At 43.8% G+C, this 24,605-nt stretch overlaps 1 protein-coding gene across 1 annotated transcript; it reads right to left on the bottom strand.

Annotated features, from left to right (window-relative positions):
• Nucleotides 1–313: 313 nt before the first annotated feature.
• LOC139370457 (sphingosine kinase 1-like) lies at nucleotides 314–23,140 on the bottom strand. The gene is made up of 5 exons (XM_071109951.1): nucleotides 22,699–23,140; nucleotides 9,693–9,842; nucleotides 4,041–4,135; nucleotides 3,601–3,716; nucleotides 314–2,283 (listed from the first exon to the last, which is right to left on the bottom strand). The coding sequence occupies exons 1-5, from the start codon at nucleotides 23,123–23,125 to the stop codon at nucleotides 1,356–1,358; spliced, it is 1,716 nt and encodes a 571-aa protein (XP_070966052.1). The 5' UTR covers nucleotides 23,126–23,140; the 3' UTR covers nucleotides 314–1,355.
• Nucleotides 23,141–24,605: the final 1,465 nt, after the last annotated feature.

The raw sequence follows: 24,605 nt of genomic DNA, 5'->3' as shown, positions 1-24,605 counted from the left end.
CAGCTGTAGTTGCAGGCAGACAAAAGAAACTGGGACTGCTCTGTGGTGCACTGCAGTGTCGAGAAAGGGAGGAGGAGGGGATGGATGGGGGAGGGGTATGGGGCAAGACTGCAGTTGGAGACCTGATACAGGCACTACAAGTCATCAATCACGTAACCTGGACCTGTGCTACATGTGCTCTGCAGGACAGGCCACAGCACAATAAATAAAGGCAGTGTCTATCACTCTAGGCCGTTTTAAAGCTAGTGGTTCATGGAAATATGAGGTATAAAACAAGCACATATCAAATTACTTGAAGATACGTTTTCTTTAGTATATTTGTTTGCATGTCAATGTAAGGTGGCTGGTTGGTTGAAGAAGTCATGGAAGTATGGTGCGTTTTCAGCTCATCGCAACAATGACTAATCCAAAATAAACTCCAATCTTTTCAAATCCAAAACCGGTCATCAAGTAGTCCAGAGTCAGGGTCCTAGGCCTTAGGATAAACTACTGACCCTCAAGATTCAAGGTAATCAAAAACAACCCTATGTTAATTGAGCATCAATGGTTGAGGGATGATTTCGGCATCGGCGCAACTGTCCCCTAATTACTTGAGTTCAAATGAATTGGTTTCTAATAATGTCAATGCTGGCTCCCGGAGATTGTATGTATCTTCCATATGTCCACGTCACAGCGGATGAGAGCAGTCAAGGCATCTATCCAAACCCCATTCGTTGCATAAGAAGGAAAATTAAAGTTGAGATGCCCTCCCATTAGACATAAAGCATGCCTGGGGTCTGTGAGGGGCAGGTGGGTGACTGACACTACATCAAGCCCTACATCAAATGTACCCCTTGTACGGAGAATGTATGTGTGGGTGGGCATGGTGGTGGGGCGAAAATATTCATATTTCATGAGTTACTCCATAAGTATAAGGCAGCAGAGCTCTTGATCGATCTCTCACCTTGGTTCTAGTAATGTATTTATGTCATAGCTTGGAACAGCCAATTAAAGGCCAGTTGCTTTGTGCTAGTGGGAAGCCATCTTAGAACAGCCTAAATGCTAATGAATGGGGAGATTGAGAACATTTGGGCTCTGTAGAAATGAAACGTACCCACCCATTGTGAACTTTGTGTTCTAGCCTTGCTCCTCCTTCATGGCACATCCAATCCAAACCTTCAATTCAAAGAATAAATTCAGAGAGAAGACTAAAAAGTACATTAATCCCACCTCCCTTTAAGATGTGAGCAGAAAATGCTAACGCTAATTGTTAGCATTTTCTGGACGATGCTATGCTAACTAGTGTTAGCTTTTAGTGTAGCATACCATTAGCATAACATGCTAACGCTAGCCATCTATCCAGTGGATCTTGTTAATCATCTAGTGATGAGCCTGGCTATCCCGCCGTGTACCTGGGCCTGGACCGGCCCATACTCCACCACCTCCCCATCCACTGTGATCACTCCTTTTGGCGAGTAGGGCTCCAGCCGCAGTGCCCGCACCCGGGTGTACACCAGGTGGGGGCAGTTGTTGGCCAGGTGGGTTCCCTTCTCCATGGCCAGGAAGAGACGGAGCAGGGCCGTGCGTGATATGCCTGCTCGGACATATATCAGGTGGATGAGGCCGTCATCAAGTGTAGAGTCGGGTGCGGCATACAGGTCCTTTGCCAGGTGAGACTGGTACATGGCCAGCATGAGGACAAAGTCCTCCTCGGGCACCACCACCCAGTCACTGGGCACCGGCTGGTCCAGGGGCACCAGGAGAGAGTCTGGCGGGCCTGTTAGGGTGGCATTAGCGGACATGGGTTCCCAATTCTTCGCCTTGAAGGCGTTGTTTGAGTTACGGGAGTTGTGAGCTGCGTTCTGGCACGGCGAGTCCTTCGAAGGCCGGCAGAGGAGGGTAGAGGAGCAGAATGCAGATGATGGCGGTTGGCATTGAGGTGACACGCTCGTCATCTCCTCCATTGAGGTGACACGCTCGTCATCTCCTTGCCTATCCTCCTCCTCTCCATCCACCTCGTCAACCGGAAGGTATGCCAGGCGGCCCTTATACACTCTCAAAGATGCCAACCTGACCAACGTCCCCATGGTGAAGCGGGCGGCGCCCACGTGGCGGTACTTCTCGCTCTCCACGTCCACGTCAGCCACAAAGCCCCAGGCCAGCGAGAGGAAGGAGAAGAGGCGGGTGGGGTTGGAGGGGCTGGAGCCCAGGTGGACGGAGGCCAGATCCATGCGAGACACCAGGCCCTTACACAGCAGGAAGCCACAGCTGACCAGCAGCTCCTCGCTTGACACCGGCTGGGCCCTGTCAGGGGGGAGGAGAGAGAAAGAGGGGGGAGAAGGAAGAGGAGGGGGGAGTTAGCGGTAGACACGACAGACAAAAGACAAGCCCAGCTGGGAGAGGGGGCGGGGGGGGTGATGGGGTAGAGAGGTCATGGGACCACCAGCCCCACATCAACCACTCAGCCTGCTGTCTTTTCTCCTCTACACCTCAGCCTATTAGATAATGACGTCTCAATAGAGTTCCGTACGATTGGGGTCACGTCCATATGGCAGCATATCCATATTCAGCGTGTATTCATGATTCATCCTAGGCATTAGGCTCACCATTCAATAACAGCCATTGATTGGGGTCTCTGTTCGGCTTTCTTTTATCACGTTTTTATAGACAATAACATCGTACCATTTTGAGCTATTTTCTTAGTCACTGAAAAGAGAACTGGGGTGTAGTATCTCTTAACAACCAGTAGAGGGAGTTCTAACTATAAACTATTAGAGTCATCCGATCCCACTGCTCAAGGCAAAACTGACCCGTTTTACCGTTGTGTCCTATAGCCTACAGCCCAAACAGATCTGGGACCAGCATATATACATAGAGCCACTGTTGATCAAAAACAGAGCAGCAGATAATATTCTGGATCCCCTGCAGGGCAGAGAGAACAAAACAGACTCTGGGTCCTTCCTCTCATTGTGTGGCAGGTTGACTGGGGCTTCTGGTGGGGGGGTGGCAGAGATGGACAGACAGGAGGGCATGCTGGTAGTGTAATTGTGATTTCATTGTGTTGATGTTCTGTACTGTGGTGGTTAAAGAATGAGCCAGCAGCAGTATGTTTGTTCTCCACTACTGATTCTGGGGATTTACTCAATACAGTTTGTCAAACATATGGGCAGTAGTAGGCCCTGTGCTGGTGTAGATTGTTGTCTATAGTGTATCCTTCTTTACGGTCTTCCTGGAAGTATATTTCTCACAACTGGATAAATTGGTTTTCAACTCATTATTCCCTTCTTTGAGGTAATCACTGATCCAACATGGGAAACATCAACGCAATGCATTACTTGTCACAAATAATCATGCCTGATTGAGTACCTCAATGGAAGATGAGGGGGGAAGCACGCATTTTCAAAGTACATTATTGGGACTAACTGCTGCTAACTAACTGCTACATGGTGGTCTTGGTGTGTCACCCACCCAGAGTAGTGGTGTCTAACTGCTACATGGTGGTCTTGGTGTGTCACCCACCCAGAGTAGTGGTGTCTAACTGCTACATTGGGGTCTTGGTGTGTCACCCACCCAGAGTAGTGGTGTCTAACTGCTACATTGGGGTATTGGTGTGTCACCCACCCAGAGTAGTGGTGTATAGAGGCAGCCAGGGCGTTACCAGAGCCCCCAGGTAGAATTCCCAGTGGGGTCTGGATGGCCTCCTCCCAGTCCTCTCTCTCCATCAGGCCATTTACAACCTGGGGGGAACAGATAGAGCAAGGGTCACCCAACAGCCAGAGAGCCACCAGATCTAGGGCCACTTTCACAGACCAAAATAAGGCCTGGTCTAAACTAAAGTGCACTTTCAGTGGAAACTCTCCAAAAATAGGCTTGAAAATCAGTGCCTATGCAACAATATGCAAGGTCAGGCAGAACCACGGATCTCAGCAAACTGGGGGTTTGAGGTTTAGAAGTGAAAAGGATGCCATGTTGGCACCAGAAGTTCCAAGACAGTTACTAGGTCAAGTAAGAATGCACATTTGAATTCTTGTCGGGAATGGATTATTGTACTTGTACCTCACCTCAAACAGCAGTCCGTCCCCGGACATGATGACTAGAGCACCCCACTGTGACAGGTCAGCCTCTCTCACCAACTCCCTGGCATGGTTCTGCCGCTCTGAAAACAGACAAGGAAGAAGAGTACATTTACATGTGTTTAGGTGTGTGCGTGGCTGTAAAACCACAGTGTGTGTGTTATTGTAGTGTCAAAATCCCTCTCTTTTGTAGTTGTGAGACCTTCCAATCACTTTGGGAATGAAGTGGGTGTGTGGTTTGACAAAGTGCAGAAATTTGAGATGGAGAGGACAAGGGCAGGTATGACCCTTCCGGGGACAAACTGTTGTGAATACAATAGCTGAACAACAAAACACAAGGAACATGGAATGTAGACTACACTGGAGGTTGGTGGTAGAGGACAACTGATAGGCCCCCTACAGTACCAGGCTCAGTGGAGGCTGGTGAGGGGAGGATGGCTCATAAATGTCGAACGGAGTAAATGGAATGGCAAACCCATAGAAACTATATATTTGATGTATTTGTTACCATTCCACCAATTCCGCTCCAGCCATTACCACAAACCCGTCCTCCTCAATTAAGGTGCCACAAACCTGTGACCAGGCGAGCAGCACATGTCTTTAGGGCAGAGAGGACAGTTGATATGCCACCTTAATGAAATGCAGTATCACATTGCAAATTAGATTAAAAGGCCAAACTGCGTTATAGGGCCCTCCATCAAATTAGACTGGGGCAATCAGCAGATTGTACATTGCGACAGGAGTAGGATTACGTTTAATTTATGATGCTGATCAAAGGTCAGATTTCGTCTTTCTCCCCCAATGGTTAAGGTTGGGCTTAGAGGAGGGTAAGCTGATCCTAGAACTGTATCCATCATTCCACTAGGAGAAGGATTACGTTTCCCCTAGCACTGACCTAAGGTCAGTTTTGTGTTATTTCCCTGTATGGTTAAGGTTATGCTTAGGTGAGGGTAAACTGCTCGTAGAGCTGTAATACATTTTCTTTAGGGGGCAGTAGTCTATCAGTGGAGGCTGCTGAGGGGTGGACGGCTCATGATAATGGCCGGAAGAGAGGAAACCACATGGAAACCATGTGTCTGATACCATTTCCACCAATTCTGCTCCAGCCATTACCATAAGCCCATCCTCCCCAATTAAGGTGCCACAAACCTCCTGTGTAGTCTATATATAGTGAGTGACTGGTACTGCTTCCTGTACCATCACTGTTACTTTCCAATCGCACCTTTTATTCTCCTACATTTCCCTAACACTCTGCCGGGTTAATATTAGTAGCACACTCTCAGAGAGAAGCGCACACACACACATAATTCCTCTCTCCTCAAAACACATTCTTTATAAAAGGCCAGACTGTCTAAGAGCTCTTTGGTTGTAGCCACTCAAGCTTAACAGCATAAGCCAAGTCTTTCTTTCTTCCCCAAGGAATCTGATCTTTACCTCTCAAAGGCTGTGTTTACACAGGCAGCCCAGTTCTGGTCTTTTGACCAATCAGATTTTTCATAGCTGATCTAATAGGTCAAAAATACCAGAATTGGGCTGTTGTTGTGAGCCCCTGACAAGCACACCTGATTCTACTTGCCAACTAATCATAAAGCCCTTGACAAGTTGAATCAGGTGTGCTTGTCAGGGGCCCACAACAACAATATGTACTGCTGGGGGTACTGGAGGACCGGAGTTGGGAAACACTTGTGGATCTCTATGCTCCCTTGTTTGTCCTTGCGTCTGAAACCCACCGACAGCAATACCCTCTCTCTATGTTTCCTTTCCGTGTATGTAGTCTACAAGACAGTAGTGTGATTGTTCGCTGCGTCGTTTTATGCTGGTCTTGACACAACAGTAGAGCGCATTCCCCTCTGCAACATAGCCTAAGTAATCGGATGCCTCCCCCGAGGCCTATGTCCCAAATGGCACCCTATTCCCTACATAGGCCATGTGGTCAAAAGCAGTGCACTATGTAGGGAATAGGGTGCAATTTGAGATGCAGAACCTTTCATACCTTTCATTCATTACCCTCCTGCTGGGCCTGAGAACAGTATACAGGCAAATCAATTTCCCTTCATCAGTCTCCTCACGTGACGTTTGCATGTGCAGAGGCTGTAAACACAGTGTGTGTAGATAGCCAGTCAGTGTCAAGACGGAGGGCAGCGCAGCTGGAAAATATTAGGAGGCTGGTTGCTGCTTAGGAGATGTTGTTTACATCCTCCCTTTACTGTTAATGGGGATAGCTGATCGTAGCCGATAGGGGGGGTTGGTGCTTTTAGTCATTTTTATGAGTGTTTGTTGTGGTGATGGGTTGGATGGTCAAATATGAGGTCTGGGACTGGGCGCAGTACTGTAGTGTAGCTTGACTGACCGGCTCAGTCTCTGGGCTGCAAGCAATTGTTCTTCCTTTTCCCAGTTCTGTGGCTCTGTGGAATGAGACAATCATTACACTGCTCCTTTTTCTCCATACTGGCCCTGCGGTGGAGGGGAGGTGTGTGTGAGTTTGGACAACTATCCTGTTCTCTACAGTGTGTGTGTGTGTGTGTGTGTGTGTGTGGACAACTATCCTGTTCTCTACTGTGTGTGTGTGTGTTTGGGCAACTATTCTGCTCTCTACAGTGTGTGTGTGTGGACAACTATCCTGTTCTCTACAGTGTGTGTGTGTGTGTGTGGACAACTATCCTGTTCTCTACTGTGTGTGTTTTGTTTGGGCAACTATTCTGCTCTCTACAGTGTGTGTGTGTGGACAACTATCCTGTTCTCTACTGTGTGTGTGTGTGTGTGTGGACAACTATTCTGTTCTCTGCACTGGGTGTGTGGGTGTGCATGTGTCTCTCAGGGTTGGTCTCAGGGCAGCCATTGTTGTCCCTCTAAAGAAGCTACAATTCGGACTCGGATTCCAAAAAAAGAAAAGAGCGCGAGGCTTAACCTCCAATGCCACCATGCAGTTTCATGTCCCCAGACTCCCCTCGTCCCTACTCACTTTGCTTCACTCTCCTTTCCCTGTCCCTCTCCTCCCAGCCACACTCTCACTGACCCTGCCTCACACAAAAGGAAGTTCCAAACCCATCTCACACTAGGGTATATACAGTATGCTGCTGGGCTGAGTAAGGACACAGACATGACATTTAAAAAAGGACCATTTAATGTTCTAGGTACGATGAGGACTGCGCCAGGGATCCATAATGCACACTGACAGTAATAGCAGGGATCCTTTTCTTTGCAGGTGACTGTTCAAAGGCTACGCTGTGTGTGTGTCTATCTGGAGACTTTGGGTCAACAGAGGTGGAGCAGAAGAGGCAGTGGTGTGTGTGTGTGTGTGTGTGTGTGTGTGTGTGTGTGGATAAGTCAACCAGGTTGGGAGCTGGAGGACATGCTGTGGCAGCTTAGTCAGCACCCAGGGACAGGGACAGGGATGGAGAACCAGTAGAATCACCTCACCACACGCTCTCCCGCCCTGAGACCGGGCCACAGGGCCGCAGGCTATAGAACTCACTGTACTGTTTTGAAAACCAACCACAGCTAGGTTACAACGGCACTGGAAAGATAACATCCTGCAACAGATTCGCCTAGGTCTCAAACTGACAATAGTAAACAGTGGCTTTTTCTACTATCTTGTTTTCTGGGCCACAGGCTATATTATGGACATTTACTGTTCTATTCCAAAACCACCACAGCTGGCACTGATATAGATGGGTCACACCTGCACTAATCTCACTGGAAAGACTGTGTCACTGGGAGAATAAGAATAAGAAGATTAACATCCTGCCACTTTCCATCTGTTAGGGTGTCTCTCAATAAGGTGGCTTCCTTTCCTTGTATAATTACTTAACTAGGCAAGTCAGTTAAGAACAAATTCTTATTTACAATGACGGTCTGCCCCGGCCAAACCCGGACAACGCTGGACCAATTGTGTGCCGCTCTATGGGTCTCCCAATCACGGACGGTTGTGATACAGCCTGGAATTGAACCAGGGTCTGTAGTGACGCCTCTGGCACTGAGATGCAGTGCCTTAGACCGCTGCGCCACACGGGATACTTTTCTTCTTCATCTGAACTGACAGAGAGAAGGCGTCCTCATACAATTGATCCTTTTCAGAGAGAGAAACAGAGATCCATTGAGACCCTTGCGCCAAGCCTCCTCCATGCCCAGTTGCCCAGTCTCCCTCTGGGCAGTGGACTCATCCTTCCCCTCCCTCTGGCACCGCCACACAGCCAGGGCTCCAATAATGGGCCTGTCCTCGCTCATTAGCGTCCCCATGCTAACCGTCCGCTAGGCTAGCACAGCTCTGGCCCTGCCTCAGTCTCACTGGATTAGCACTGAGAGCCACTGATATTTTCCTTTCACATTGACCATTTCAGCATGGTTCCATTAAACGGATTACCAGGCCAGCCAGTACAGCTTGGCTCGGCTGGACTCTTTAGTGTTAAAAGGGGTAGCAATGGTGATGCAGAGTCTTTGTTTGCAAACTAACGCCTGCACAACCTTCTGTCTTACTCTGAAAAGTGTTGGCATCTACCTGTATGGTGACTACCTGTCTATTCTTTTTTTCTCTCAAATTTTAACATATTCAGCATTTCAGAATGCGTTCAGAGGATTGCTCTCTCAGTTTCTGGGAAAGGGATTCATTATCTTGCCTGCTCTCTGACACTGCAGTGATTTAAGAACAGAGGGAGAGGAACTCAATAGCCTGAAATGTAGGGCTTCAAAAGCTACATCTGGGTCATATTCAAATGTACTAAAACATAGTAGAGACTGCCTAAACGTGTCCAACAAGAAACTTTTCATTTTCAGTTGTAAAGCGTTTTGCTAAGGTGTGCCCTAATGGATATGACCCATTTGATGAGCTTTGAACCAGAAGCCTAATACAAAACCAGTACATTATCATTACAATGTCCCCAGACTGTGGCAGCACACATGACAATGATTACCCGATCAATGTGGCTAATAAGTTACATCAAATCTCCCCTCCCCCCACACACTATTATTATCCAGGCTGCATCACATCCGGCCCGTGATTAGGAGTCCTGTAGGGCGGCACACAATTGGCCCAGCGTCATCCGGGTTAGGGGAGGGTTTGGCCGGGGTAGGCCGTCATTGTAAATAAGAATTTGTTCTTAACTGACTTGCCTAGTTAAATAAAACATTTTATTTTCATTATTAGCCCATCAATAGGGCCCATAACATCATGGTGAACCAGATTTGACAGAGGTTTGTGTATTAACATAACATATTACATAATGGATCTACATGCATACACATATGTGCCGGCAGCACTTGATCGGAATTCTGCCAGCTAGCGATGAAAACAGCCAGAGGATTTATAAATGGGGGGGGGGGGGGGGGTGTCGTCCATTAGCTCCTTTGCTTGACATTGCCAATTGGAGTGGAGGGATACAGAATGATGGTTTCTGCTTTGTTTTGTCCAGTCTGCCAAGCGGCTGAGCGTTAGTGTGTGTGTGTGTGTGTAGTGCTTTGACAGTTGGATTATTCATTGACCTGTCATTGCAGGTGTTAGTGTAGGTTATTGACCTGTGATCACCTGTGTGCCAGTGTATGCACATGCATTAACTCAGCAGAGATGACGTGTGTGTGCGTGTGTGCGTGCCTGCGCAATTTACCTGCGAGTGTGTGCATGCACTTACAGTACGCTATACTCACCAGTGATGACCAGAGTGTGTGGGACACCGGCCTCGTTAAGCATGTGTTGGACGTGTCCGGTGAAGAGGCTGAGGGCCTGGCCCTTCCCACTGTGGGGGTTCACCAGTAGCATGACGCTGCAGGGACGGTGCACCTCACTGTAAAGCACACCTAGAACAGAGAGATGCACGGACAGGGATTATGACAGATGTTAGACCTGCTATTTTTGGTGACCTTTGCAGAAAATCCCACAAACACAGAAACCCATACAAAGACAATTATAATGGGAAAATGTTAAATCGCTAAAGTTCATATTCAGATTAGAGTGTTTAACACAATGTTTAGCTATTTTTTTTCCCCTTTCCAATGTTCTACTCAAGGTGAGAGTTGATGGTCACTAGACTTAATGCTTAACGTTATGGATTATTCTCATGTCTGTTGATAGTGATTGACGCCAGACTGGATGTACAAGGATCGAGGACACACTGATTCTGTTGCAGCAGACAGTCATTGCATTTTGGGTTTTACTTCCTAAAAGCCTCTCGGGCTGCTGTTATCAGAACATTTGGTCCTGTCTGATTAGGACATAAAGGGCCCGTCTCCAAGAGGCCAGTTAGACATTTTCTTTGTTTCCGAACTGTGTGTTGTGTCCCTGTTGCAACTTGTAATAAACCAGGTAGATTTCTGATTGAGTCAATCTGTGACTTCTCTTCTCTTTCGTTACAACAATAGGCAATGGAGGGAGAAGCTTGATGTTACTATTATTAAGGCCAGGAGTTTTTCCTGACCATGTTCCATGACCAGGCACTATAACTAGGGCCCTGAGTTTTTCCTGTTCAGGTCACATTGGTGGTCAGGAAAAACTCCCATCCCTTATTTCTAACATTCATCCTCAGACTATACTGATTAGACAAACACTCAGAACTATGACTCAGGGCTTCTTTGCCAATTATTAACTTTCTGCATCAGTCCGCTCTAGCTAAACCATTCTGGTATATTCAAGTATTTTAGTCACGGAGGATGGGGAAGCCAGGTAAACAAGTTTGACAGATGATGAACGACTTGAATGACTTGCTATGGGTGGAGAACAAGGACAGTGCTTTGGATGCTTCCTGGATGAGGTCATCCACCAACATCAAACCTAATTGGCAGGACGTGTTTTTCCTAGACGACCCCACGTCTACTGGAGCTACTGTCAACATATATCGCAGACTACACCATTACAAGTTAGGAAACACCACCTATCAGAGTTATAGTATCTGTACTACTGCAAACAGTGTGTTGCAGTCTATGGTTGTGTCCCAAATGGCACCCTATTCCCTTTATAGTAGTGCGATACAAAGGGAATAGGGTGCCGTTAGGGACACAGCCTCTGACAACACAGGTTAGATTATGAAACACCACCTATCAGTACTGTAGATATGTGGTATCTGTGGAGTTTGGTCACAGGGCTTTGACTTAGCGTAACAGGGCGTAAGATGGAATGGGGTGTGTCTACTGTAGGTGCCTTGTCACAAGGCAGTTAAAGTGACAACGTGTTTGATAACACATGGCCTCAGTTAACAGTCGATTGTACCTAGATAGCCTTCCTACTTTGCTTGACGTATACTGAACAAAAATATCAACTCGACATGTAAAGCGTTTGTCCCGTGTTTCTTGAGCTGAAATAAAAGATCCCAGGAATGATCCTTAAGCACAAAAAGTGTATTTCTCTCAATTTTTGTGCAAACATTAGTTTACGTCCCTGTTAGTGTGCATTTCTCCTTTGCCAAGATCATCCACCTGACACGAGTGGCATATCACAAAGCTGATTAAACAACATGATCATTACACAAGATGGCACCGACAGATATGTTTGCCTTGCTTCGAGCCCTTAGGAAACTATGTAGTATTTTGTTTTTTAAACATGTTAACCCTCTCAAGGCTGCTGGCCTAGACCGGTATCCCTAGCCACGTCCTCAGAGCATGCGCAGACCAGCTGGCTGGTGTGTTTACGGACATATTCAATCGCTCCCTAGCCCAGTCTGCTGTCCCCATATGCTTCAAGATGGCCACCATTGTTCCTGTGCCCAAGAAGGCAAAGAACTGAACTAAATGAATACTGCCCCGTAGCACTCACTTCTGTCATCATGAAGTGCTTTGAGACACTAGTCAAGGATCATATCACCTCCACCTTACCGGTCATCCACTTCAGTTTGTATACCGCCCCAACGGGTCCACAGATGATGCAATCGCAATCACACTGCACAATCACATCTGGACAAGAGGAATACCTATGTAAGAATGCTGTTCATTGACTACAGCTCAGCTTTCAATACCATAGTACCCTCCAAGCTCATCATCAAGCTGGAGGCCATGGGTCTCAACCCCTCCCTGCGCAATTGGGTCCTGGAATTTCTGACGGGCCGCCCCCATGTGATGAAGGTAGGAAACAACATCTCCATCTCTTCGCTGACCCTCAACACTGGGGCTCCATAAGGGTGCGTGCCCCCTCCTGTACTCCCTGTTCACTGCGTGGCCATGCACCCCTCCAACTCAATCATCAAGTTTGCAGACGACAACAGTAGTGGGCTTGATTACCAACAATGATGAGACAGCCAACAGGGAGGAGGTGAGGGCACTCGGAGTGTGGTGTCAGGGAAACAACCTCTCACTCACCGTCAACAAAACAAAGGAGATGACCATTGACTTCAGGAAACAGCAGAGGGAGCACCCCTCTATCCACATTGAAAGGACAGCAGTGGAAAAGGTGGAAAGTTTTAAATTCCTCGGCTTACACATCACAGACAAACTGAAATTGTCCACCCACACAGACAGTGTGGTCAGCATAGATAAAAGCTTTTAACGGCCCCAAATACACTTCCATCTAAAATACATTTAAAAAAACATCCTCACACAAAATATAGGTTGAAGCAACATCATGAATTTGCTAAAAAAGCCACACTGTTTTTCATGTCTCATTCTAACCACATACCAACAATAGCGTTTACCACTTTAATATCAACCAAATTGGGTATTTATCTGATGTCTTTGCCTAATGGGACGTCCCTTTTTTCCCTGAGAAAAAAAGGGTTTCTATGAAATGTGGACCCTTTCATAACAAGTAATGAAGTCCTGGGAGGATGGAGATGGCAGGGCCCTCATTTATAACTGTTGTGTAAATTTCACACAATTTCTACATGCTCCATTTATGAAAAGTCTGTGCACGTACAAAAATATTGAGATGTATCGATATTATGCAGTGACTTTTTCAAGCTAAACATGTATGTATGCTGCCTGTCCGCACACTGACACATTCTACAAGATTGATTGTATATTCAAACAATTTAAAAGTAGGCTAAATGCTACAGCCCACACCCCCAGACGAATTGTTGTTCACGATTTTGTTTATCAATAGACTATTGGGGTTCTATGTCCTGCTTGGGTGGGCTCGGAGTTTAAACAGACAATGATATTACGCTCCCATCACACAGCAACAGCTTACCCATACTGTCAAATTACAGTACCAGTCAAAAGTTTGGACACACCTACTCATTACTCACGTACATTATATTGTCAGTTATATGATACTGTCAGTTCAGGGATTATTGAGAGACGGGACAATCTCTACTTTCCTTCACAAATATTTTTCTAAATATTAACAACATTTGAAATACACAGTACCAGTTAAAGGTTTGGACACACCTACTTTATTTGGACTATTCTCTACATTGTAGAATAATAGTGAAGACATCAAAACTGTGAAATAACACATATGGAATCATGTAGTAACCAAAAAAGTGTTCAAACAAAGATTGTTCAAAGCCACCCTTTGCCTTGACAGCTTTGCAGACTCTTGGCATTCTGTTTTTTTATCAATACAATTTTCATCATATTTGCACATAATACATGTCAGCTTGCAATACAATATTTAAACCACTCGCAGATGTGTGTACGCATGGTCTAGAATTTGTGGAGAGGTGAGCACATTCTCACATCAGGTAAATGTATTATAAATTTAAACTTTTGCGTGAAAAATGGCACACAGACATTTTGGGGTTATATTTTGTACTTAAGCACGGTTTATAAATGAGGCCCCAGGGCAGTGCCCTCATAAATAATTTGGCATGGACCTGTGCCAACCCAGCTGGCAAGGGCCTCAACCATGCTGTGTTTTTGCTTCATCATTACCCACGAGGCCCGTCTTGTCTGGACCCATTGACACTTCCTCTTAGCCACCCTACCCATTCCCAAACATTCCTTCATTATAAACTGGCTGTGGTTGAGAGTACCACCTCCACCTACGGTCTTGGTTGTCAGCAAGATGCAATGGTTAGGGTCAGTTTTTCCAGGTGAAACCGGTCTCTAGTTCACCTGACCACGAAAGCACTTGGCCCTAGTTATATTATGGCCCTAGTATCCTACAGCCTATAACTAGGGTTTGGACGTTTTCCTGGTCAAATCAGGGAACATCCAGTATAACCCATCATCAGCTAAACAACATGGCTCATTGCCACATGACACATCTAGAAGAAACCAACAAAGCACACACGCAAACAGAGATAAATAAATTAACAATCTGGGTTTCTCTAGAAATAAACTGACATTGCTCATTGTGTTCACCTCCCCACAATGGCTCTTTTGTACACGGGGGGAAGCATTTCTATAGTCATTATTGTGACTAATGAATCATGATACTAGATGTTGCTCTCTGTTTGTTTTGGCCTGGTGTGGTCAGAGGTCTGAACAGATCTGTGTCCCCTTAACAATCACATCTGAGCATGCCCAGTGGGCACTGAGGTAACACAGTAGTGTGGGGGCGGATAAAGTTGTAACACCACTTGCCATGCCCTTAAAAGGTCATAAACGTGTCATCCTTATCAAAGGTCAAATCTCTTAATCTTCACATTGTGTGGTTGCGACATGTACTGGTAGCAGACTACTATAAAACTATAGTCCGATTGTTATCGGTTTTAGTCTGTTGCCCTTGGTTAAGTACATAAACACTGATAGTATTTATTATGACACAAAAAAAGACAATAAAAAAGGCAGTAGACTTACTGTAGAAAGACGAAGGCAAATGGGCCATAAGCAATTATTTGGGATGGTTAAAGATGCCACTAAAAGGCACTTTCCAAACCGATTACTGTAGAACCATATTGACAGTGGTAAACCAAACTACTCCGAAGGAACGCTTGCTGTCTGACCGACATTTCAGCTGAATTCACTAGTGCAGTGATTAAGAAATGTCTCATCTGTAGACTTCAAAACCTAGAGAAAAACCCCATAAAGAGTATTTTTCTAGTCTAGGCCTAGGATGGCATCTTAGAATAGCAAACTTGCACAGTATTGCGTGACAGATCTCGCTTGCGACTCAGTGAAGTGTCTGTTCTCGTTAGACATGGAAGACGGAGCATTTGTTTATTTATTAGCTAACGCTCTCCACTTTTCCTCGAAACTAAACTGGGTGGCTTACAGTTTCAATTGACTATAGAAGATGTTGGTGTAGGGTGAAGTTTCCCCTAGACACACTGATCTTGGGTCAGTTTTCCTTCTACTGTTAACGGGTTAGGATCGGGGGAGAGGAAGCTGATCCTAGATCTGTACCTAGGGGAAAGTTCACCCCTGAGCAATGATGTTCATATCAGGGACAGGCAGTGAAAGACTGACGACTCACAGTTGAACTTCCAACAAAAATATTCTTTGAATTATGCATTAGCTACTTATTCTAATGTCGCTACTTTGAGTGTAGCTCAAATTCTCTATTTGTGGAGACTGGGGAGGTATGACACAGCTTTAATTGCGGCTGAATGAGCCTGAGATGGCCTAACTATCTTTATAGGAAGGAGGGGGGAGGCAGGGTGCCAGGTGTTTTATACACTTGGCTGGGCCCAATATGTATTTCTGTCTGCAGTCTATGTGGTTATGAATACCTGATGTGGCCATTCTCACCCCTCTGTCTCTCTCAGTGTGTCGCTCTCTCTGTTCTTTGGGAGTTCTGTCATGGGGGAGAGGATGGGGGGGGGGGTGCTTCATCATTACTTCACTTACTCAGGCTCAGTAGTTTTAACATGCATCTTTCCTCCCTCCCTTCCTTGGAGTAATCCCTGATCTAACATGATCAGTGGTTTAAGCAATGCAGGGGTGTGCTTGCTTACACCTATCTGACTGCTAGATCAGCGACTACTTTAAAGTAGGGAGGAAGAAAAGATGCATTTTAAGTCTAAGACTTTTTAAGTCTTCCTTAAGAGGACCTCATCCGCCACCTATTAGCCTTTCAACACTTTGGCTCGGCCACTTTATGGTCTCGGGCCAGACGTCACAGTTTCATAGCATTTACCATCATATTTTTTACTATTTTCTACATTGTAAAAATAATAGTGAAGACATCCAAACTATGAAATAACACATATGGAATCATGTAGTAACCAAAAAGTGTTAAACAAATCAAAATGTATTTCATATATTTCAAAGTAGCCACCCTTTGCCTTGATGACAGCTTTGTACACTCTTGGCATTCTCTCAACCAGCTTCACCTGGAATGCTTTTCCAACAGTCTTGAAGGAGTTCCAACATATGCTGAGCACTTGTTGGCTGCTTTTCCTTCACTCTACTGTCCAACTCATCCCAAACGATCTCAACTGGGTTAAGGTCTGGGGATTGTGGAGGCCAGGTCATCTGATGCAGCACTCCATCACTCTCCTTCTTGGTCAAATAGCTCTTACACAGCCTGGAGGTGTGTTGGGTCATTGTCCTGTTTAAAAAAAAAATATGGTCCCACTAAGCGCAACCCAGATGGGATGGCGTATCTCTGCAGAATGCTGTGGTAGCCATGCTGGTTTAGTGTGCCTTGAATTCTAAATAAATCACTGACAGTGTCACCAGCAAAGCACCATCACACCACCTCCTCCATGCTTCACGTTGTGAACCACACATGCAGAGATCATCTGTTCACCTACTCTGCGTCTCACAAAGACATGGCGGTTGGAGCCAAAAATCTCAAATTTGGACTCATTAGACCAAAGGACAGATTTCCACCGGTCTAAATGTCCATTGCTTGTGTTTCTTGGCCCAAGCAAGTCTCTTCATCTTATTTGTGTCCTTTAGTAGTGGTTTATTTGCAGCAATTCGACCATGAAGGCCTGATTCACGCAGTCTCCTCTAAACAGTTGATGTTGAGATGTGCCTTTTACTTGAACTCTGAAGCATTTATTTGGGCCGCAATTCCTGAGGCTCGTAACTCGAATGAACTTATCCTCTGCAGCAGAGCTAACTCTAGGTCATTCTTTCCTGTGCAGGTCATCATGAGCCAGTTTCATCATGGTGCTTAATGGTTTTTGCGACATCACTTGAAGAAACTTTGAAAGTTCTTGACATTTTCCAGATTGGCTGAACTTTATGTCTTAAGGTAATGATGTCGTTTTTCTCTTTGCTCATTTGAGCTGTTCTTGCCATAATATGGACATGGTCTTTTACTAAATAGGGCTATCTTCTGTATACACCCCCCTACCTTGTCACAACACAACTGATAGGCTCAAATGCATTAAGAAGGAAAGAAATTCCACAAATGAACTTTTAACAAGGCACGCCTGTTAATTGAAATTGCATTCCAGGTGACTACCTCATGAAGCTGGTTGAGAGAATGCCAAGAGTGGCTACTTTGAAGAATCTCAAATATAAAATATATTTTGATTTTTTTTCAAACATGATTCCATGTGTTATTTCATAGTTTTGATGTCTTCATTATCATTCTACAATGTAGAAAATAGTAAAAATAATTAAAAACCCTGGAATTAATAGATGTGTCCAAACTTTTGACTGGTACTGTATATTTTGATTGACCAAAGTATCAGCTATCACACAATGTAAAGGAACAACCTCCTAATTCTTATTTTATTTTTCATTAAATGCAACTAACCGGATTTGTCAATTCTGTCAGACACAATAAAAGGCCTTTCACTTTTACATTTATTGTCCAAGGCCTTGATATGTTTAAGTTTAACATTAGATTATTCAAATATGTAATACAAATCTCCAAACTTCTGTATGTTTTATAGCACTATATCATACTCCAGGGCTCATTTTGTTAGCATTTTGGCCTTTTCTTAGCACAGCAAATACGTTAATAATTTAAGCACATGTTATAGAACAGTGAATAAAATATAGATTTTTTTATATTGGCAAAAAGATAGATCTTAAAGGGGTTAGCCATTAATGACGGAGTTGACAAGCCAATGATGGAGATAACAACAAATTCTCAAAATACATATTTTTGCAGATAAAAATAAAACCTCTATACAAATATTTGTAAAATATAGAAAATGATTAATTTGAAAACCCCCAATAAAAATATAACCATTTTATCAGATATTTCGTTATATATTTTTTTTATTTAGTTTTTTTTCCCTCTGGAGTTGACAAATTGCATTAAAATTCATATCCTATCCCAATCCATCAGTAAGATGGAGTTGACAGTTTATGGTTGTGACAATGGTGATTTCAATATTGTTTGTTTAAATCTATCAAAAGTAGAAAGCTTTACAGACCATGATTTGTGTTGTTGCACTACATGTAATGAGGACATGAAGAAGGGGTCCTTTAAGTGTCGCTGACCCTGTTCATTCATGGTTCATTGAATTGACCAAATCTCCAGACACATTTTTTAGGAATCACAGTTTTAAAATACATTTTGTTTAAAGAGGGCTATTGCAAGAGACTACACAAGATCCTTTTCAGTCAATATTCATTATTGCCCGTTTTAGAATATTAAAGACTGAGAGTTTTAAATTGGGAGACTTTGCTCTGGACAAGGGCATTTCCGTGAATTTTGCCTAAAGGAAATGGAATAATATTTAAAATATTTAGAAAATTCCAAATGCAAAATCTATCCCCTTATAAAATTACACTAAATGTATTTGTTTTAATCTTATAATAATACAAAATAAATACATCCAACTATAAGAATTCCTGAGTTATGTGATACTGTAAGTACATAACCTACCATGATAAGCTCAACGCCAACATCCTCTTAAATAGTACAATAGTAGCAAGCCAAGTTATGCTTAATTATTGCATGTACCCATCAATGCATTCTTATACGTCAGATGTTGGTAGTACTAAATCTGGACAAACCCCCATTAGGAGAAAAGCCAGCTCCCACATTAAAGGATTTATGGATTCTAGATTATTATCACCCATTTGGCCACTAGCAGCCATAACACATATCTTAAGTATAATATGGAGAAGGACTGGGCGATATATCGTGAATGCCAGTACACAGTTATGAAGAATACACATACCGGTAAAGATTTTTACAATACCGTCCATAATTACATTTTGATAAAGTGCTAAATAAACTAAAAGTTCTACAAAACGTTTTGCCCATGTTTTGTTGATCATTAAACCATCAGAATGGAGAAAAACAATTAAAACCACTTAAAATGAATGTGTCGACATCCTAGGGCCATGCACTGCCCATAAAACATATTTAGAACTTTTTGTTATTCAGAAATATCAAATACCGTGAAATACCGCCATACTGTCAAAAATATTGTGATATGATATTATTAATGCCTAGCCTTAATATTGAATGGATTTGTCATAGGCTAGCACATCCACTAAATGTAGTTAGCTTAACTGTCTGCATTTGTGCTGGTAAGATACAAATCAGATGTGTCTTGTGTAGGCTGTTTTAGTCCCCCCCCCATTCCCCCGCAATTTTTTTTTAAGCGATCCTGAAATCGTCTTTGGACACCTACATAAACAGTCCCTCATTAACCCAAATGCATCTGATGGTACCTTACCAAGACAAACACAAATAGAATAGTCTTGTACACAACATCGTGGCAGTGTGTTTGAGCGAGTAAACAGATCCTGGCTGAGTTGAGACTCAAACCAGACCGACCACAAAGGGTGTGGAGGGAGGAGATGCCTGATGTGGTGATTTGTTCTCAGAGAGAGAGAGAGAGAGAGACAGGGGGAGAAAGAGAGGAGAGCGAAAGAGATGCAGAGATTGAGAGAAAGATGGGGGAGAGAAAAAGTGGAAAGAGGGAGAGAGAGAGAGAGAGAGATGAGGGAAAGATAAAGAAGGATAGAGAGAATGGCAAAGATGTAGATGGAGAGAGAAAGAGGGGTGTTAAAGAAACAGAGCGTAAGTCAGTGAGAGACACAGTGAGTGAGAGGAGCGGAGAGGATCTAACCACCGGCTGTCACTCTCCTCTTGAGTGGTGTCTCCTGGGTATTTTCGGCAGTGGGGTGAGATGGGCGAGACAGCTGAATAAAAAAAACGACTCCGAAGTAAAAACTCTACGGATTTTTATAACCTATAACTGACAAGACTTTCGCAATTGATAGAATTAAACTATCACTCAGATTTAACTAAAGATGTGCACCTTACATGCTTACAGTACATTGTCTGTAAACATACAACGTAACGTAACAGCAGATTATAGCCATGATACTTTACAAATAAAGCTGTGTAGAGGAAGCTGGCTACCCACCATGAAAACCCACAACCACATAGTGAGAGACTGCCCTTCTCATGGACTATAATAGACCATGTTGGTCTTTGTTGAAATGTAGTTCAAGCGTTGTGTCATTAGCAGAATAGGGAACACGCAAAGAACACAGAAAGCCATAAACAGACAAGGACATTCACTTTCTTTTCATTGCTATACAGATGTAATTAAAATCTCATTCAATGTGCTGTACATTGTTCTGTGAAGCCATGAGGGAAAAACACAGATACAGATTCTTATCAACATTATTGAGTGACAATGACATTTAGCTGATTTTCTGACCAGCTTGTGTGTTGTAATTCCTCTTTCTATCATCTTCACTGAGTGGCCTGAAACACTAAGCTGCTGTGAGCCCAAGGGTCTAAACAGGGAAGGCCCCAGAGAGAGGTGTGTGTGTGTGTGTGTGTGTGTGTGTGTGTGTGTGTGTGTGTGTGTGTGTGTGAGAGATGGGCTTAGTCAGAGGTCTTGACAGCACGTCAAGGCTCATCTTGGAGAACGTCCGACAAGAGTCCTCAGGGAAAAGGACTGCTGTCTCACTGCTGGGGCCTCCGAGTGAAAAAACACACAACTTTCCATCTTCCTCTTTTTCTCTCACGTTCTCTTCTGCTTTTGAAGCAGAGGAACAGATGTACCTATGAATACAGAGAACTCAATGCTACCTACATACTTAGAAAAAACAATAACTACAAGCTGAACCGTGGCCCCTGGGGAATAAAAGATAACTCTGTAAACAGTGGACATCTGTGGTATATTGATCCGTTTCATCCAGGATCTATAATATCCAATAACGTACATTAGTATATTATTACACCTCATTCATTTCAATGTGTGCAAGGATGTCTATATAAATACAATATGCTGTCATCCTAGGATTAAATTAGACATGCTATGTTGTATGATTACACCCAGGTTCATTACTATACCCAAATTCTCTAAATGTGTATTGTAATGCATGCTGTTGTCCATGCAGTGCATCTGGTTTGTCGAAGGGGCCAGTGGGTAATATTATTATATATTAGTAATGGTATTGAGTGTGCTGGAAGCGACCTGCTTTGTTGCTGAAAGTAGAGGCCCTTGAGATGTGTGACAATGATGCCCGTCTTATTAATTCTCCTCCCATGTCCCAAATGGTACCCTATTCCCTACTACAGTGCACTACTTTTGACCGGATCCCATGTAAATGGGGTGCCATTTGGGACGCAGGTTCATTTCACACTACATATGTACTGTAATGACATGGGTGCCGCGGGATAGAAGACCATGTTGATTTACAGGCAGATGAACAGACAGTAAAGCTTCCTAAAATTGTATGTTTTTTTATGGTAATCAAATGGTTGTGTAAGCATTGAGAAGATATCAATGTCAAGTTTCAAAGGCAACTATAATATCCATAGTACAGTATCTTGCACTTCTATCTCATCTCTCCACTATCTTGGCTATTGGACTGTTTGATCAGTTGTAGTTAGATTGTGCAGCAGTCCGCTTCTCCCCCACCATTAGAATTGACGGCACACAGGCATGAATTCATGTATCGCGCAAATAGAAATACCTCACTTTGCTGAGGAATTTCTATAGCTCACATCCCTTGATAAAGCCTCTATAGAATTCCCAGCCTCTTGGTTTATAGGCTACCTTCATCTTTTAAATTAGTGTGATTGGATGACCAAGCTATAGACTTACATAGCACTTCACTTCTGGAAGGAACAACATTTTATTGGTTCCCTGATTTGTTAGCATGGCTACAAGGTAAGAGACAATGATGTGGCTTGACCCTTGTTTCTGAACCTTACAATTAAAGTGCATTATTCCCACTAGAGTAATTATAGATTTACATCCCTTAGCACTCATACCTTCAATAGGCCTATTGTCTAGATCAGGTTTTAACCCTAAACACCTGATTCAATTAGTAAACTAATCATCAAGCCTTTGACTAATTGAATCAGGTGTACCAGTTTAGGGTTGAAACAAGGAGAGAAGCATGTTGGGAAATCCTGATCTGGATGTTGTTTCTTCTCTGTTAGTATTTCTCTATTAGTTGGCTTAGGCCAGGGGTATTCAACTCTTACCCTACGAAGTCCGGAGCCTGCTGGTTCTGTTGTATCTGATAATTAATTGCACACCTGGTGGGGGGGAAGCAGAGGAACTGGATTCAAAGTCCAGAGTTGAGATTGAGGGGGTTAAACTATTGTTATTCTAGATGCTGTTTTGTTGTTACTTTGGGCTGTTAAAGGTTGCTTAGTGAACATCCTGTAATTTGAGTGTCAGTCTGACCAGTCCTATTGTTTTATTAATTTACAGAAATTAGTTTAAAAGGTAATAGAATAGCCTGAGACAGTTGACACTGATAAGAGTGATGAATTTGCGCCACAGCAGTAGATTAGATTATGCAAAGACAACCGTTCTTCCTATGTCAATGACTAAATCATGTGTGCAAGACAGGCATACCAACTTGATAAATAACATGAATGTGATAAGCACACACAGCACTTTCCTCAACCACAAAATTATACGAAACTATATGACTTGCTCACGATTTCTCAAATGTTGTTGCCGAACAGAGCTCTCCCGGATGGTGCCAGCCCATTTCTCTGCCTCCTCCAGGTTGGCGCGTGGGTCCTGGAACTGGGATACCCTAAAGCACTGCTCGACCCGCTGCCTGGCCACTCCAGAGCTCATCCATCGTCTTTTAAAGGGGTAGAAATAGACAGAGAAGTACGCGTCCGCGTTGTCATCTGCGCTGAAAGCCCGGCAGCCGACACAGTCCCTCAAGTTGAAAACCACCTTGCTCCGTCCCGCAGGTGTTGACGTGATCTTCTGAATGGTGAGATCTCTCTCGGTTAAACTCACCGCGTACCTCACCTTTCGGTTGCCGGTGGCTGTGAATTCCCCGTACTGCAGAACCTGGGTGATTCCGTTGCGATATGGTGGAGGGTCCGATTCGGCTATCTTCGGGTCCATCCTGCGCGCAGAGGGAGGAAGGGACGCGATCCGCAGACCTGCTTGCGCGTGATAAGGGAATGCACACAGTCAAATACCCGCTGAAGAAGCAAGCGGTCTGCTGGGCAAGAGACTGCGAGTGATTTCAACGCTATTAAGATGTTTTCCCTTTGAAAAATAAGTGTCAGGTCGCTCTCTAGTGATAGAATTGAGGAACGACAATTAAAGCGTTGTGCACGGCGCCTGTACCTGTCACCAAAAGTGCTCGACTAGATTTGCCCACGAAATAAGATATACCATTTTTTTTTTACAGTACATTTCACATGGGACCTGTCCATTAGTTATCATGTTAAGACTTTTTCATCAGGCCCTGTTTACAAAGTGCATGATCATTGTGTCATTTCGAAAGAATGTAGCCTACGTGGGCTTCTCTTCGCTGACCAGCGCACCAAGGTCGCAGAAAGTGGAGGGCAAAGCACACTTGTCATATCAGTAGAATCTCAGGGGAAATTCCAAATTGGTCTAGTCTGAAGAAGTGTCCATTTTTAGAAGACTGTATTAGGCTACTTTGAACCCATGCGTAAAACTGGGCAGCCTTGCCATCTATATGGGGCGGCAGGGTAGCCTAGTGGTTAGAGCGTTGGACTAGTTCAAATCCCCGAGCTGACTAGGTACAAATCTGTCGTTCTGGCCCTGAACAGGCAGTTAACCCTCTGTTCCTAGGCCGTCATTGAAAATAAGAATTTGTTCTTAACTGACTTGCCTAGTTAAATAAAGGTAAAATAAATATAAATATACAGACTAAACGGAACATGTTCCCAGTCCTGAAGTTATTTCTGGGAATAGAAAGCAGCAGTCTGACATTCATCTCAATTCTTCATCCCAAAATGTCTTATCTGCGGTCTGTGTCTACAGCGCGCTCTCTGGAAGAAGCTGAGCTTGTGTTGTCACCATTGTGGTCCACCACTAGAACCAGAAAGAGGGAGTGGAGGATGCTGCCACTTAGTGCGGCATGCCAGTGCGTATCATAGGTTATTTTAATGTTTTGGTCAGTAAACGCCTCCGTGGCCAATGTTGCTTTCTCTAGAAATAAATTCCAAAGCGCTAAATATCAATTTTCAGAAATGTTGGTATTTGTATTTCACATATGCCTCACTCTCAGAACTCTCAGAAATAAGTAGACTAACAGGTTTTACAATCAATTAGCTACATTTTAAATAAATACATGTGCAAATGATACCTTTTGATATCAATATTTAAAAAACATTTCTCAATCAAGTAATTTGAAATCTGTATGTAAAACATTTAGATTTGATCTTTTATGCATTTAGCAGATGGCCTAATTCAGAGAAACTTACATTAAGTGCATTCATGTTAAGATACTGTCGCTCAGTAAAACAACCACATATCACAGTCAAACATACAGGACTGGAACATTCCATTCCAGCTAAACAATGGACATGTAGCGTTTTGCAACAAAACACAATTTTATACACATCTA

Source organism: Oncorhynchus clarkii, chromosome 17, assembly GCF_045791955.1.
Source record: "Oncorhynchus clarkii lewisi isolate Uvic-CL-2024 chromosome 17, UVic_Ocla_1.0, whole genome shotgun sequence".
Taxonomy (NCBI): Eukaryota; Metazoa; Chordata; class Actinopteri; order Salmoniformes; family Salmonidae; genus Oncorhynchus; species Oncorhynchus clarkii.
Note: the sequence above shows the minus strand (reverse complement) of the source record. Positions and strands in the feature narration are given on the sequence as shown.